The sequence below is a fragment of the Trachymyrmex cornetzi genome, unplaced genomic scaffold, assembly GCF_001594075.2.
Source record: "Trachymyrmex cornetzi isolate Tcor2-1 unplaced genomic scaffold, Tcor1.1 scaffold637, whole genome shotgun sequence".
NCBI classification, from domain to species: domain Eukaryota; kingdom Metazoa; phylum Arthropoda; class Insecta; order Hymenoptera; family Formicidae; genus Trachymyrmex; species Trachymyrmex cornetzi.
The window spans coordinates 745,511-762,097 of NW_017299956.1; the positions used below are offsets into that span (position 1 = coordinate 745,511).

At 37.8% G+C, this 16,587-nt stretch overlaps 1 protein-coding gene across 1 annotated transcript in view; it reads right to left on the reverse strand.

The window, feature by feature from the left end:
* Nucleotides 1–15,807, reverse strand: part of LOC108766864 (uncharacterized) — a 37,642-nt gene extending 21,835 nt beyond the window's left edge. The window contains exons 1-3 of the mRNA XM_018516399.1: nt 14,799–15,807; nt 10,889–11,064; nt 5,411–6,764 (exon numbers count right to left, since the gene is read on the reverse strand). Of these exons, the coding sequence (XP_018371901.1) occupies nt 5,411–6,692 (1,282 nt within the window). The 5' untranslated portion in view covers nt 6,693–6,764; nt 10,889–11,064; nt 14,799–15,807. The remainder of the gene's footprint in view (nt 1–5,410; nt 6,765–10,888; nt 11,065–14,798) is intronic.
* Between the last annotated feature and the right edge of the window lie 780 nt (nt 15,808–16,587).

Sequence of the window (16,587 nt, forward strand, 5' to 3'; positions counted from 1 at the left end):
CTGCCATATTTCTACATGCCACCTTGTATATGCGAGATGGAGAATTGTGTTAATATAACTCATTTCGTCAAGTGCGTCTAATTAGCTATAAAATATTCGCGATTCGTTCTCTCGTGGCGTCACGGAAGTCACCCTGCCACCTCACATAAGATTATCTTCGTGGCGTTGCAGAAGGTCATAAAATCTCACCTTCTCATGTGTCAAGGGTCGGGTCCGCACGTCGTGCTACTCACGCGATCTCGGTTACGTGTACATCGTGCCCTGTCATGGACCCTTTTCCCCCCTAGAAATTCCGCGCTCCCAACAAGGGTTCCACGACTTCCTGTTAACCCCCGGCATCGCAAACTTTCCCTTCGCTCGCGGAATTTCTCCGTAAAGCGAAATCTCTGACCTTTTCGTCTTTGACGCAGACACTTTCCTTAGAAGAGTGATAACGTGTGCCTTGAGGTAATCGCATCAATTAATATAATCGCGAAAAGCAAAATTCATATTCACATCTTAATAAATAATAATAATAACTTTATTTATATAAACGGCTTGAAGTTTTTTTTTACCTCATTGAATTTACTATCTGGAGTCTTTAGACTCAGGAATTTTGCATTTTTCGCGACAAATCCGAGGATAAATCTTATTTATTGATTACGTGAAATGTAAGGCATATAAAATAATCAATTAAAACTTGAAATTTCTAAAGTAAAATTTTTTTTTACAGAATAAATAAAATGTTAATTCAGTTATAAAAGAAGCCGATATTAAAAATAATTTCTTTAAAATTAAGCTTCAATTAATATAATATGAATTGTCAAACAAATCAAGTTAATTACTAAGAAGAATAAATATTTATCTGTAATTTTTCTCATCATCGCCTTCAAAATTTTGGCGATTATATCCCCAATGAAATTTTCAACTTTTAAACGCATTCACCTCCGAGGAGTAACTCAGAACCTCAAGGTCATCAAAGTTAAAGGTCAAGAGGAAGAATCTCCTGTCTATAATGTCACCCTTGCTCTTCAGAAAGTCTATAATGTTGCTTTTGCCCTCATTAAGAAAAAGACAAGGAAAGTCACCCTCACCTTTGTTGTCGCAGACGTCGCAAAGCACCATATCCGCCGGCAGCAACGAAACGCGTGTATCCTACCGCGTGGTCGCATCCGCACTGAGATATTTTGTGACGTAGGGCGGCATTGCTACGGGTTGCAAGAGAGGGCGGAGGAAGCTGAGGTGGAGGTGGACGAAGAGCAGAAAGAAAACGAGAAGACCGGCGTTGAATGACCGACACTATCGATCGATTGGACCATAAAGTGTTAACGGTTTGACAGCCACGTTTACACTGGCGATGTAGCGCATCAGAACCGATGTATGGACGACCAACGGCCTCCAACGTCGGGGTCGAGAAAAAGGGGGGATCATTCCGATGTGACCCATCATGGTGGGGATGCCCGGATCAATATTAGGGCGTAGACTCAAGGGCAAGGGCCGCTAGAGCCTATATGGGGTGTCGGTCCTCTCTAACGCGGTGGATTTCTCAAGAAGTGAAAATGAGAAGTCTAATTTTTCTTGGCCAAACAAGAATCGGCATTTTGTGGGCTAAGTGTCGAGAAAAAATAAATAGCGAGATCTCGTTTTCTTAAAGCTAAATTTTTCCAGGAAGATTATACTTAAGACTTAATTTTCCCTTTAAAGAAATAGAAGCTAATAATTAAACTGATTTAATATAATAAAATAGATTTAAGAGTTACTAAGAAAAGTTAACAATTATTAAACAATAAATTATTATTTTCTGAATATAAAGGGCGTAAAATCTCTAATATTAGATTTTATAATAACTGATTTAATAAACTAAGAATTTTTCTTAACAGCATTGTCAAGATACCAAGATGTTTTAAATAACTAATCATTAGCGAAAGATTAATTACGCTTTTCGCCTAATAAAATTTTTTATAAATCAAATAAAAGAGTCAATTGTTCATTCAAAACGTAAACTTTGCTTTATCAAGACTTTGTATGTGTGATCAAAGTTTAATTATTAAAATATTCTATGTAGAATATTAAAAATTTCCTATGAATGGCTTTTGTAAAAATCTCCACAAAAATCAGTTCTAAGCTACCTATTGAAATTCAGGTCAAGGATTCTGGAGCACCCTGTATAAGAGAAATGCGTGCATGCGTGTGAAAAGGAATTCGGATACGATACATCGCATGACGATATCGATCGCGGTTGTCGTCGATGCTCCCTATTATGTCTAGAATTTATTATACATGACCTTTTTGCTAACTCTCTCACGATCGCCGAGATTGGTTCTATCACCTTCGCATGTGTGCCGTGACTACGAGGTTTACACGAGATTAGCGCGATATTAGGTATGTTGTAAAAGTTATTGCATGGGCGTGTAAAGTGCCGCTTGTTTGTCTTGCAATATCGAATAATCTATGTTTGTGCTGATCGACACCAGAAAAACGTTTTATTTTTGCTAATAATACCGATGAAGAGCAGTCACGTTACAAGATAATATAATCACGCTGACCTTTTGCACTTCTGGATAATTTAATTGCTACAGACTAAAGTAAAAAATTGATGACCCTCGTTTCCTAACTGATTAATTTAGTCACGAATAGATGATGTCTAATTAACCTTCACAAATTTTTAAAAGAAAATACTAACTTTACGTATCTAAATTAGGAAATCTCACGTAACAAAAGAAAAACAGGTTTAATAAATAGAATCTTCAAAGATGATTAATAAGTAATCAGTAATATAAAAATGGAGAGTCAACACAGTTATTGGTATGAAAATTCTAAATAATTAAATTTGTCTTGTGTAAAGAATAACTTAATTTTACTTATATAGTCTAAAAAGTTATTCGCACTTTCTGATATTTATGCAATCGAATTGCGAATCTCGCTGAAGCAGGCGGTAAAAATGATTGCATGTCATCAGACTGTTAATTGCGCGCGTCGTGTTCTCTCCTCATTTTACATATATGAAAACTTTCGCGGCATGAGAATGCGAATTGCCGCGAGGCGAGGGAGAAACTTGCCCCTCTTCTGACTTTCAGGACGAAAGCGCAGCATTACGCGAACGGCCAGGTATTCGAGCGTAGCAGCTAGCCGGGCATGAGTGCATAGTTCAAGCGTAAACGCGGTATTTCATCGCGACGCGAAAGGATTAATCCCTTTGCAGCCACCGACGACCCGAGATCCTTTGATTCAGAAATTTTTCCCGAGGCGGCTGCTTTACGAACCTTCTCTAAAGAGAAAGAGAGAAAACGTCGGCTTCGCGTTGCACTAAGATTATATATAGTCAGTGTAATGTGACAATATCTATTTTGCAAACGCAACGCGAAATTCTCCGCGACGCGACGTTTCGAAGAAAAGAAAATTTCATTTGTACAGTAGATATTTTTGTAAGCAAGTATACTTTATATATGCCGCACGATTGCGATTATTTTAATTTAACGCAATACAAAAACAAGTAATAATATTAACATTTTCTTTTAAAAATTCCATTTTAGTGAAGAAACGCTTTCTCTCTTTGTATCACTTTATTTTACGTAAAATTAAATATTTGCGAAGAAAGTTCAGAGATCCAAGTCTTTCAACCTCTAATTCACTTTTAAGCTCAAATTCCTTTTGTCTTATTTTATTCTACATAGTTCGTATTTTTTCGCGATGTAAATGCAGCCACAACTGTTCTTGTTAGAGAATTATGACGCGTATCAACATTCTTGAGTCATCGAGCGGGCACGTATACAAGCAGAGATATAGTGTCTGAATGTAAGATGATAAGTCACAGATAAGAATGCTTAGCTAGGATAAAAGAGCTGTGCAAGGTACGCGAGGTACGCCTGTCGTTGAACCTTTTTATACACATTGCGCTCAACTATATAAAGGTGACCGCGATGCCATTCCGCTCGCGTTGAACACGCATTCATACACAGAGAACTAGAAAATTTCCTGGAAGCAGTACCCGTGAGAACACACCGACACTTTTGACATTTACCGAACCGCAATTCGTATCGCAGATTGTAGGTGAAAAGCGAGGGAGGGTAACCACTAGCTGAAAACAGTATCCTACAGATTACATGATTTCATTCGATTTCATACAATTTCATCTGATGACAAATAATTTTTTTCACTATATATGAAATCATTTGACAAAATAAATGATTTTATCTAATATTACATAATTATTTCTCGTATTGCGCATGTAATTATTGGAATTTCACATCAATTTTATAATGATTTCGGAGACTCTGTCCCACGATTACATTAAATGATTACCTCCTCGGCAAAACCGACACTAATTTCTAATTTAATTTAATCAGTCGATTTAAGGCAATGCTTTTATCTAGTCACAGCTTGTCTAATTAATTTCTTTATTTTAAAATAGCAAAATTTTTCATTAATCTCTCCTAAATTTAAATTAATCTTATAAATTATGCCTTTTTCCAGGACTTCTAATTTTAAAAAAGATAAACAAAAATGAAATTACTTATGCACAACGAGTGACTTAAATGCATATATCGGCTCGTAAATCTGTGCTCGAAGGGCACATTTGATCTTTTATCGCTATTTGCATAAGTATCGGCTCTTCGGAATATTCTGTAGGGATATACAGCCGAGTGCTTGAAAAGATTGGAACCGTCATCAGCATAGAACTTTCACTGCGGTACTAGAGAAAAGGCGCTCCGCACGTCTGTTTCTACGGTTAAATTCATATATAGGAACATATGTCAGGGGAACATACACACACTCTGTATTCGAAACACACTACCCTGACCTGCGGTAGTAATGCGAACAAGCGTGCGAGCGTGAGGGTGCGTCCAAAAATAGGGGTGCTTTAGTCCCCGAGGGATCAATGGACCATGCCAGTTGTACTGTAATTTTAAACACCTCGACAAACGTCACTAATTAAATCTGCTGGCTTATGAAACGCACCCCTTTCCTTCAAACGTCGAACATTTAACGGCCTGCGGGTATTAAACCGATAAACCTGACAACTTCAATAATTATCCTTCAGTGAGATAAAAGCAGAGTCGAGGAAATGCGGGATGATATCAATGAACCAGTAAACATCTCTCGCGATGTCCTCTTTAATGAAGCTATTGTAACAAATCGTATGACAATTGATAAAAAGAGAAATTTGATAAAACGTCTTTTATATTTTAATTTTCATCATTTGCTTCATATTTTCAATCAGAATTATTTACAATTTATTGCAACAAGCTAAATAAATCATACTAAATTTAAAGAAATCAATTTACTATCGTCATTAATTTGTATAATTTATTTCTAAATCCTAACGCCATTATCTAATTGTTACAAATAACTTTATAAACGTATATTAGTTATCTTTCTCTCATTAGAATTTTTATCACGCGCGAGATGCACAGGATTTGCGCAAACTCACCCTTCCGCTGGTCCTCGCTGTCGGAATGGAGCTCTACGTCATGCAGCCTCATGGATTGCACGAATCCTCGCCAATGACTGCGCGATCGTTCCCTCTCGCCGAGATCGTTCTTCAGGTTCGCCAGCTGCCTATCGGACTCTTTCAAGAGCCCGTCTAGAATATCCGGTCTTTCCAGATTAGAGCTGGTCTTAGAATTTTCTTCCACGCTTGCTCCTCCGTTTGATGAGTCCTCTCCGCGATCGAGATCACGGATACCTCGGTCCTCCAACTCGCGACGCCCATTCGCGATGCAATCTGTGTCCCTCCAACCCTGATGATTCTTTGAGTTTCTTCTTCGGCGAGCGGGAGGACGTGGCTGGTAATTCGAATTTGCGTCTTCCTTTTGCTTTTGTTTGTCCCTCAGGTCTTTCTCCGGAATCTCATGAAGAATCTTATCCAATACTTTTCCGTTTGTATTTTTATTCGATATCTTATTAAACACATTCTTTGGATAGTTACATCGATCCTTTAACGATTCCCGATTGCTTCTGGACGCTTCTAGAAGCTTCTGCGCCAGTAACCGAGTCCTGTTGATTTCCGTTCCGGATTTTCTCTCCTCTTTCTCAGAATCGCTTCTGATCTTCCTGTCGTTGTTATTCTTAGTCACTGTCTTGGGTGAAGAATCCGTCGATTGGAACATCTGCTGGATCTTGAAGATATCCGATCGGATCTTGGCTGAGGTCGGTGCGTCGTTTCTTTTACTTGAGATTGTTACCATCAATTCTGTTTTCTGTGAAGGACCTCTGTGATTACGCTGCGTTGGTGGAGTATTCCTCAACCTCTCCAAGTCTCTCAGATCCGCCAACAAAGAATTATGAGTCCTCGATATTCTGACGTTGCCATCCTCGAGACCAGCAACAACGCTGCGTGGTCGGTTCCTCGAGTCCGTTTTGCCGATTTTGTCGATCGGCGTTAGCGATTGGTCCAAGAAAACGGTTTCGCGAATCTGGCTGATGTTGCGCAGCTTCGGTGCGCCGATCTTTATACCGGTGGTCCTCATAATTACCTTCTCGACCGATTCAATATCCCGCTCGCGTCCTAATCGCCTCTCCTCGATCAGCCGCGCTCGATTGGCGTCGATTGACGTCGCGAATGAGTTATGATAAATCGGGCTCTTCACGGATGTAATGGCTCGCGAATTTGAACTAAGATTGGCAGATCTGCTGCTACGCAAAGGAGACACCCGGACCAGTTTCGGTGCATCCCTAGGATCGTCCGTCTGCAAACTGCCTCGGTACACCATCTTCTTCTCTTTTATTTTTTCAATTCTTTTCGTTGCCGAACACAGCGAAGATCCAAAAAAATTGTTGTTTATCTGAAAATTCAAATTTTAACTGAGTACTGAAATTTAATCTTTTGTCATTTAAATATGATAAAATAACTATACAATAAGATACGATAATATTATATGTATATATAATTTTAAATATATATTAATTTATATTTTGTTTATATAACACGAAATATCGTGAAACAGGATATGAAAAGGAAAAATATCTCCGGGAAAAGATGTTATATATATGTAGAAATATTTTATATATAATTATATATAATTATATTTTTTTCCAGATCCTCAGAAGAACAAATAAACAAATTCATTATAATAATATATGTACGATAAGATTCTTAGATTACACATACCATTTACCTATATCATTTCCAAAGAGGTTGTGTTAGCTTTGCAAAAACGGAAGGAGAATCCAACATTATCCGTTATCATATATAAAATGCTATCTCGAGATGCATTAAAAATATGGTTATGATAAAAGACTTGATTACAACGTCGCTCGAGATCGTTATTATATGAACAAAATATGCTATTAAAATGCACTATTAAAAGAAAGATTGTAATAATAACTCTCGAAGCAACTAAAATCAAATCTCTGTCAGCAAGATTGTTAATTACTGCGTGGGTAACGGAAGGGTTAAATAGAGCTATAAAAGCAGATTGTCGTTTGAAACGAGTCAATAGCCCCGTTCATCGATCGATACGCAATGATTTTGCTTACCACCATGGAATTAGTAATTTCTTACACGTCGACGTTAATATATGCAAATTACAGTAGTGAAACTCTAACCGTTATGGAACAAAACTCATGCCCGACTGAATACGTTGATGTAATTCTAGTCGTTTAAGCAAAAAATGAAATTTCAGCCGCGAAACGAGCTCGAAAATGCATTCATTCGCTGCTTGTTGTACACGACGAGAGATCTTTCGCGTTTCTCTCGAATTAGTATAATTTTATTGTAAGAAATTCCTAGAAGAGCGGCTAAACTATCAAGGAGATAAAATATTAACTTATAACTATAACGATAAATATTAACTTATTTAAGGAATTAATGATCATTCAACTCGTTCATTCAACGTCCACAACAACCTCCTTCTCCTCTTTTATTTCTTTTTTTCGTTAATTTTTTTAAATAATACAAAATATAGAAACGCTCTTTTTTAATTCTTATTAATTAAAATTGTATAAAATTTTTGCGAAACGCCATAATGTTTCCCAAAATATTCTTCAATTAATAAAAAGAAAGAAACGTTCATTCTTGCTACCTGTTGCACTCACGTATCGACACCAACGAGTTAATTTCATTCACAAGTCCGTCCGATTTTTTAGTCCCGTTTGTTAATTCACTTTGCACAACTGCCGCCTCTCGATTCTCGCGGCAGACTTATACGGTGATGAGAAAACACCGGGTCTCAGCTTTTACCGCAAACTCGCCGCGCTCGCCGCGCACGTCTCGACGTCGGATCGGCTCTCGCAAGGTCGTTCCATGACGTTCGAATATCACCGACCACGCTGAAAATTGCTGTCTCGAGCGATGTAACATTTGGTCAGGAAACGCGTGCGCACAGCGAGTTATCGAGGATCTATAATCAACGGGAACGTGTCACGGCTCTTGGGGACCTATCGTCGCGAGTCGGTAGCTGCGTTTCATGTGGGTGTCACGCCAGGCAATGCAACGCAATGCATGTGGGCAGCGACACCCGGTCGTACACATTTTGCAACGCACATCTCGCGCTCGTCTTTGCGCGCGTGTAGGTGTCGTGCATCGCGATCGTCCGAAGCGAAGAACACGGCTGCATTCTAATTGTGATCGAACGATTACACGTAGAAATAGAGGATAGTTCGGTCTAAAAACTAATAAGAGTCTGGCCATAAGAAAATCATTTTTGATTGGTCTGCTATATTTTAATCATTCCTGTGAGAGAGAAGGACAGAGAGAGAGAGAGAGAGAGAGAGAGAGAGAGAGAGAAATAGATCGAATAAAATTTATTCTTTTCAGTCGGCTTTTACATAAACAGCATTTACATAAAGCCAAGAAAGGAGTTGGTTTACAAACTTTGTTGTTTCTTCACTCATCCATACTTTTCTCACATGCACTCCTATTTTAATTGCTTATTGCATTACTTTCTGTCTCTCTTTCTATCCTTATTATTGCTCTTCTATCTTATCTATGTCTTAAATATATTATCACAGTCAATACCCGTTTCTTATGTTATCACAGCCATAATCCCATACACGCAATTCTTTCTACATAACCATTGTTGCCTCTCACCTACAATTTATCGGAACTTATCGTATCCTAATTACCCTACCTATTATCACGTTTTTCTTTCCTTCTCTTCTATTTCTGAGAAAAAAATAGATAAAAAAGACATGAAACAGAATGAGAAAAAGAAAAAAAAAATAGTAAATGTCTTTTTTTTTCGCCGATTTTGTTAAAATTACTATACCCTACATATAAAACTGCGGCTCATATCAAGACTCTTATTAGAGGGTTTCTGATTTGATCATACAGGAGCTGTGAAGATTGAAGGGATTAACAGTCCCGTCTCTCTCTCTCTCTCTAAATATATATATATATATATATATATATATCTTTCTCGAGGGCCCATAAATGGCCAGCGGGTACGATCAGCATCGCGCTCCGTGTGCGATGCCTCCTGCAAGACAGATCGATCATCACCATTATCGATGATTACTATGCGAATGCCATCGCCGACGTGATACAAGTCCCATGACGTAACAGCTAGACGTTTTGTCTTTATACACGACCTGAAGCTATGCAAGCTTCAAGCCTGCAAGGGAAGCTATAAGAATATTACATCCGCAACTTTTGTGCGGATATAATATTCTTTGCTTCAATTGTTAATAATGCAATAAAGTTAATGTTTATAACGGAATTTAAGATGATAAAATCTATGATTCGTGTACCTGTTACAGGACATGATACTTACGTATGGTAATGAAATACTTGCAGCTCGTCGGCGAGTACACGGTCCCGCTAGGTATAATTAGATTCCATTATGATAAATCGCAAGTTAACGAAGAAAACAAAAGCGCGAAACTTTCGGAAACGTTTCACGGTAACGGACGTAATTAGGAATAGTCATGCCTCGTCATTCGGATTGAATATCAGCCCGTTGTATCGTTAAGCTTTCTTCGAATTTAGTATTAATTGGTAGCGATAGATAACACTACCATTTATGTATGTATTTTAAACAATCCTCACGTTTTTTCTAAAAATTTATTTTTCAATTAGCTAATCAATGATACAACTGTTTAATAATTAATGTTTAATGGTTAATTCGACATAAGTTCATATTTATCTTGTCACGATTTTAGAATAAAATAATCGCATGAAAGGAAAGACAAATCTTTAAAAGAATTCAAAAGAATTTCAAAGATCTTAAACTTAAAGTTCCGTTCTCTCTTCATAAAATTTTCAGTACTCTCTATTTTAATTGCATAAAAATGTAAATCGGTTTCTTCTTTTTTAAATCTCTATGACTGGATTTTTTGCTTATAAAAAAGATTATATAATAAAAAAAAAATCAAAAATAAAGATTTTATTAATCTAAAAAATTAAATTATTAAAAATATAAATATGTGTATTTAATTTCCATACAATGTTATATGATAAGTCACATGGAATTATATGTATAAGTTAATGTAATGAAAAGCAACAAAAGAAAGATTTATTTAAAAATTCGCTTTCTTCTTTCATATACCTAAAGGTTGACTATTTATCTCACCGAAAATTATACGGTTTGTGAGACAAGAATCGCTAATGACAAAAAGCATGATTCAAACCTTTAGTTTGTTTCCTATTTGTGAACCACATTGGGATTTATCCCGGGCAGTCACATTCAATTTAACTAAATGATCATCATCGTCGCCGACACGCCTAAATTCGCAAATTCGTCACGTCGCATCAGACCCACTTGTTCCGACGAGGAAGCAAATAAACATGTAAACTTTGCACGCACGTAACGGAATAAACATCCATTTTCCATGTTCAAGATATGAGCGAACAAAATTCGAAATTGTTCATCACATGCGTCGATTCTTTTTACACTTCCGGCAGTGCACGTATTCACGCGCGATAGAAAGAAAGAGAGAAAGAGAACAAACAAAGATTACTTAGATTTACCTATTATATTTATCATGCAATTCGTCTCGTGAGAAGCTCCAGGAAACCATGAGATTTGCAAAATCTCATCGAACGGATGAATCGCTCCTTTTTCTACTCGTCTTCCGCAAGATTCGATAACGGGAAACTCCTGCTCGCTGTTCACGGTCGCGGCCAGTAGTCTATCTCGTTAGTATCTGTAATAAGAAAATTCATGCATTTTCCATTAGTACCATTACAAGCAATTCATTTTACAGCTTTGCACGCACACAGCAGTGCGTTGCTCTCATTCCCGTTCTTTGTGGATCGAGTAGGCCGATGGCGTTGCCTGTCATGAATAAGTTGAATATAAAGTTATCTCGACGTCGATAATTCAAATAAGATTCAATTGCACTAACATGAAATGCTGACCCAATTTTGCTGCGCTCTCTATATAAGGCGCGCAAAGTTCTCCAACTTCAGAACGGAAGAATGCGTAGATTTAAAAAAATGTTGATGCTGATAAATGGCTGCGCAGAAAAAGCAGCTTTCCAACTGTTGTAAAATTCTTTAATATGATTGATATGTTGCTTTTAGTTTCTTACTAGAACTAAATGTATAAATAATGTTAAAAAATCTTACAATAGTTGTATATACAAAGCTGCTTTTTCTGCTGAGCATAGCCAATATAAGAAAAAACGATAACATCAGTATGTATATTTTCCGGATATTATTTTTGGGGAAAAAAAATTTTCTTTATTATCCCTGGTAGAAATTTCATACATATTTTGAACGGTTATTGAACAGTTATATTAACTCTGTTTATAATAACTGAAAAATTACCTATAGAATCTCAATCAAGATGTAACTCTTTGCCTACAGTTATTGCAAGACATGTAAAATCTGAATCCATTTATTAAACAAAAATAGAACAAAATAAACGGTAGTACTTTAACTAATAATTATCTATTAATACCAGAGAAATAATAACTGGACAAATGTATACGCAAAAAATTGTATATGTATTTTTACCAGAGAAACTGTCTCAATCACTTGAATAAAACTATCATGTTCTTGTCCATGTCGCTGTATTGTTGCAACTAATGAGAATAATACTATAGACAGTAACTGGATGAGTATCTAGAAAAACATACACTTCTATCAGAGATATTTTGTCGGTAATATAATACTTTCATTCAACTTGAGGAAACATGCGGCGTAAATTTCCGCTCGTTCAGAAGAGGGAGATGACAGCAAGTTTTTTTTTCTCGATTCTTGTACACAACCGACAGAGTAATTTCTCGAAATGTCTATATTTAACCGCCGTGTCTAATGATTGCGCACGCAAAGCTATTCCACTTCCACTCGGACGTCGCACTTTGATTACGTCGGTGCTGGGCATAATGCGGATCGCATCTCCGTCAATCTCCGTGTGAAACTTAGCGGATCGACTTCCTCCGTAGAATCATAGCTATTCCGAACGGACTGCGAGTGATCCAATTCCGCGTAAGTGGATGAGAACCATTCCCGTCGCCGCATTCTACGTCGTTGGTTAGCCGTGCAACAACGATCCGTCCCAGAAAGTCGTGTAGAGCGCTTTTGCGCTTTGCCCCCGACATTTATGATCCGCTACCGAAGCCGTTTCTTACAGGCGAATGATGTAATCGAATCAACATAATTTTCCCGTGCAGTACAACTTGCCGTTGTCTGTTTAAAGGCTATTATACGTGAACATGAATTACAGTAAGATGATCCTTTCCACGAGCGTACGCAAGGACGACAGAGAAGAGTGCTTGTCTTTCCCTAAATTTTAGCAAAGAAAAAAAATTAATCAGTATTAAGTGAAAATGGACTGAGAAATGTTCAACATAAATGAGTGAAGAAGACCATATTTGGTCAATGATCTTGATGTTTAATAATATTTTTGTGTGAATTTTTATAATTTTCAGTTAAAGCAAACTGCGTGAACAACTAAATTACAAAAATTATTTTTACCATAAAGAGTTAAAGATTAAAGTTTTTCTCATTAACGAGCCAATGCGTATTCATGCGTTATTCCCTAGAGTAACGCGTTTGTGTGCTGAAGATCCTCACTAGCTTTGATGTAAATATTTTAATGAGCTTTGTGTGAAAAAAAATTGTTGTACCTCTTCTCTTTTTGACTGAAATCCTGGGTACGCCCATGATCCTTTCGCTAGTTAAAAATCTCCAAATCATTCATTCTTTCTCCAATTTTACCTTGATTCATCGTTATCGATTCGTCGAAGAATGATGATGTACCGTGAAACGTCGCAACTTATCTGTCGCATGGTAAAAAAATGCTGTGTGTTTATCTCGCTTCGCACGACAGAATTTGGCGATTTGGAAACAAATTAATTGTCGTCAGCCGAGGCTGCGGTACGCGATAACATAACTTTCCATGTCGACGACGAGAACATCATAACGGTTTAATTAAAATTTCTGATCGCATCTCTATGCTGTATTATAGCGCGTACCTTGCGTCGACCGCTCCACGCTTCGGAAGACGTCAGCCCGACTTCCGTGAGTAAAAACGGCTGATTTACAAGTCCGCATGTTTTTTGCCTCGCCTGCAATCTCGTCCTTAACCACTAATTTGTTGCATCTTTTCTTTGCCCATAACGGAGCACGAGCAGGTCGTTACATCGGTCGTGAGACCGGTGAATCCGCTGATCGATGATTGATTTGGAGATCTTATCGGATGTCTTTCCAATTTCTACCTAAAGTGACCTAAACGTTTTACTCAATCTGTCTCCGTGTGTTTCTACTGAAGCCCTCTAATTATCAGAATAGATCGCTGTTACATTCATAGACGTAATAAATACAGATGCAGTTCCATGAAATTATCACTGTATCAATTTGGAAAGAACGAAATAGATTGACCTGTATCTAGTTTTAAAAAAGCCTTTTTTTTCAAATTACAAAAAGAAAACTGAAATTATTTTCTTTTCAGAAAGAAGCAAATATAGCAGATCTTATGAACACACATAAATTTTTCCAACAAATTTTGCTATCCTTGAGAAAGGAACCAAGAAAATTAGAAGACAACGGAAAAATTGAAAAAAAACGATTTTCTTCCGAAATTTTAAAACTATATCTCTCTCTCGATCTCTTTCTCTTTCTCTCTCAAATATCGAGTTAAAGAAAGATGCTGTTGCAATTCAATACATGGCGTTGTCTTTCTAAGGCTGTAGTTTGATTTACGCTCACAACGCTCTTGAAATCATTTCATCCACGCTGTTTATCAAAGTTGAACTTGGACAAATAATGCTCATAAGAGTATGTGAATGTATGTGTATTTAATTGTATGCGGTTATGTGATTTAAAGATTTTTTGTATGTATATATGGTCTTGTATGCGTTCCTGCGCTACTTACTCGTGTGATATTCTGTTACTGGCGAGCTTTGTAACAACAGTTTTGTTGGTGCCTTACCATTTCTGTGTGCTGCGATAAGTCTATATTTCTTTCGTTTACCAACGTTGTACTTTGTTATGTAGTGCATTGCAATAAAGATAAAGGTAAAGATAAAGAATTGTGAACGTAAACAGGAATCCAATAGATCAGGGGAGAGAGAACGCGCAACCTACAATAATCTATACCTATTACGTCTATATGGTTACATTCAATTGCTATTCGATTACTATCGCTACTTTCTCCAGCGCGAATTACTGCATCGGAATTTTTGTTTTTTATACACATGCAGTTTCTCTCTCATTCATTAGCTGTCAAGTTTTGAACGAGCTGCAAAAACGAACGCGCAGATGCATCGTGCCGATAGCACGCATAAATTTACTCCCTTTCGACAATTAGCTTCTGCTCCATTCATGATAAATGATCCGCACGAATGCAAACTAAAGATACCAGAACTGCGCTTCCACCTGCTTAATAATACAATTAGTTGCGACTAAAATTTCGCTAATTAGCTCTAATTACCTTCACGACACCCGAGTGATCTTAAGATCGTAAGTCGCCGATTTTCCGGCTTGGTCTCGCCGAGAACGCGGATCACTCTTGCAGCTGCGTTCTTCCTCTTCTCTTATCGTCCCCGCTGGGGCGTCTGCCCGCGTTTAGATACGCGATAACACTATTTAAGGACTTCCAGCACGCGTCCGGGAGAAGAGAGCGCAAAATCGACGAGTCATTTGACTCGCGGAACTTTATCGACAAGAACGTTTCACGGCATCGCGCGCGCTATCTTAATTAGCACGGAACCGGGCTTTTCGCGTGACCGCGCCGGATACGCGTCGAATCTCCTCCGAAAGTGCGTAAAGTGCTCTCGTACTCGTGCGAGGTTCGTCGTGGTCTCTCCGCGGCGCAATTCTTTCTTACACGCTTCCCACCGATATTCCGAACGCGAAATAGTATTTTTCCGCGTAGTATCTTTAGATCAGAATTACATTAAAAAGAATGACGTACATATCCTACGTGGCACCTGCTCTTTTGGTACCTTTTTCTCATTTTTCTACTATTATTATTTTTTAATTGCTCTTCTTTTTAAAAATTTCTTTTTTTACAGACTTTATTGTAATTTCTTTTTGTTACTGATTTGTATAACATGTATGCAATTTAATATATTTCTCTGATATATTTGATAAACTTAATCCATTCAGAGAAAATATCGTCTGGAACTTCCAATGTACCCGATGTATTTTTAAAATGTCTTCAGTAACGTTTTTTTTTTTTTTTAATATTACTTCTCGCACTTGTCCGCTCAACTCCCTCTTTTCACTTTATCCTTCGACCTCCTTGGCGGGCTTATGTTCTCGCTGCACTTCTTCGTCGCACACAGCTCGCGTGCGTGCACCACTCGCGGAGAGACCGTCTGCGGTCGCGACCGCACCATGTGCCCCCGTGCCGTGAGAAGCACTGAATGGGTTCGCCAGACACGAAACATAATCGTGTCTATGGCAGGCAGATAGGCAGCTGTAGGTACACTACAGCTCTTTTCCTTTCCATTCCATTCCACCGCGGCGGCAACGGCGGTGGGGCACCGCATCGGTACCGTGCCCCCACTGTGCGTGCGGACACGTACGTACGCGGCCCACACCCACGCGACACTCGGTGTACGTGGGTCGTCTCCGCCAACGTTCATGAGAGAAAGAGAGAAAGGGAGAAAGAAGGAAAAAAGAGACGAAGCAGATTCATTCGGTTGTTAATATAGAAATAAATGTGAGAATGATAAAGAATCAATAGGAGCAATACTAATTGCGAAAAGTTCTGATTATATTGAGTAGAAATAAAATTGTGTGAATGTAATGGATGAGCAAGAGAAAGAGAGGAATCTTCCCGACACGTCCTTCAGAGATAAGTCTGTCGCATTGAGAGTCTCGATGATCACCTATTTTGGCAAAAACGTGCTACAGCAATTAAACGTTTTTACGACAGGTTGTTTTGCAATAGTACCTGGTTTACAACGCATGATAGAGTGATAAGTCGGCAGTTCTTTTGCGTTTGAATTGAGTAAACGGCGTGTAGAATGATCATCAACCATTATTCGTGACAAATGAAGAGTAATAAAAATAAGAAGAGTAAACATAGATATTAATTGGTTAGAAAATAATTACTTAGCGTAATATGATCTGAACGGGGAATTAAGCTTGTTTTCTTTCGTAATATAATTTCTAAATCAGGGAAAATACGCACACAGAGAATGTAGATGTATAAAGAATCATTAATTGTATTAAACTTTTAATTATTGTATATTAATGATATATATGTGTAC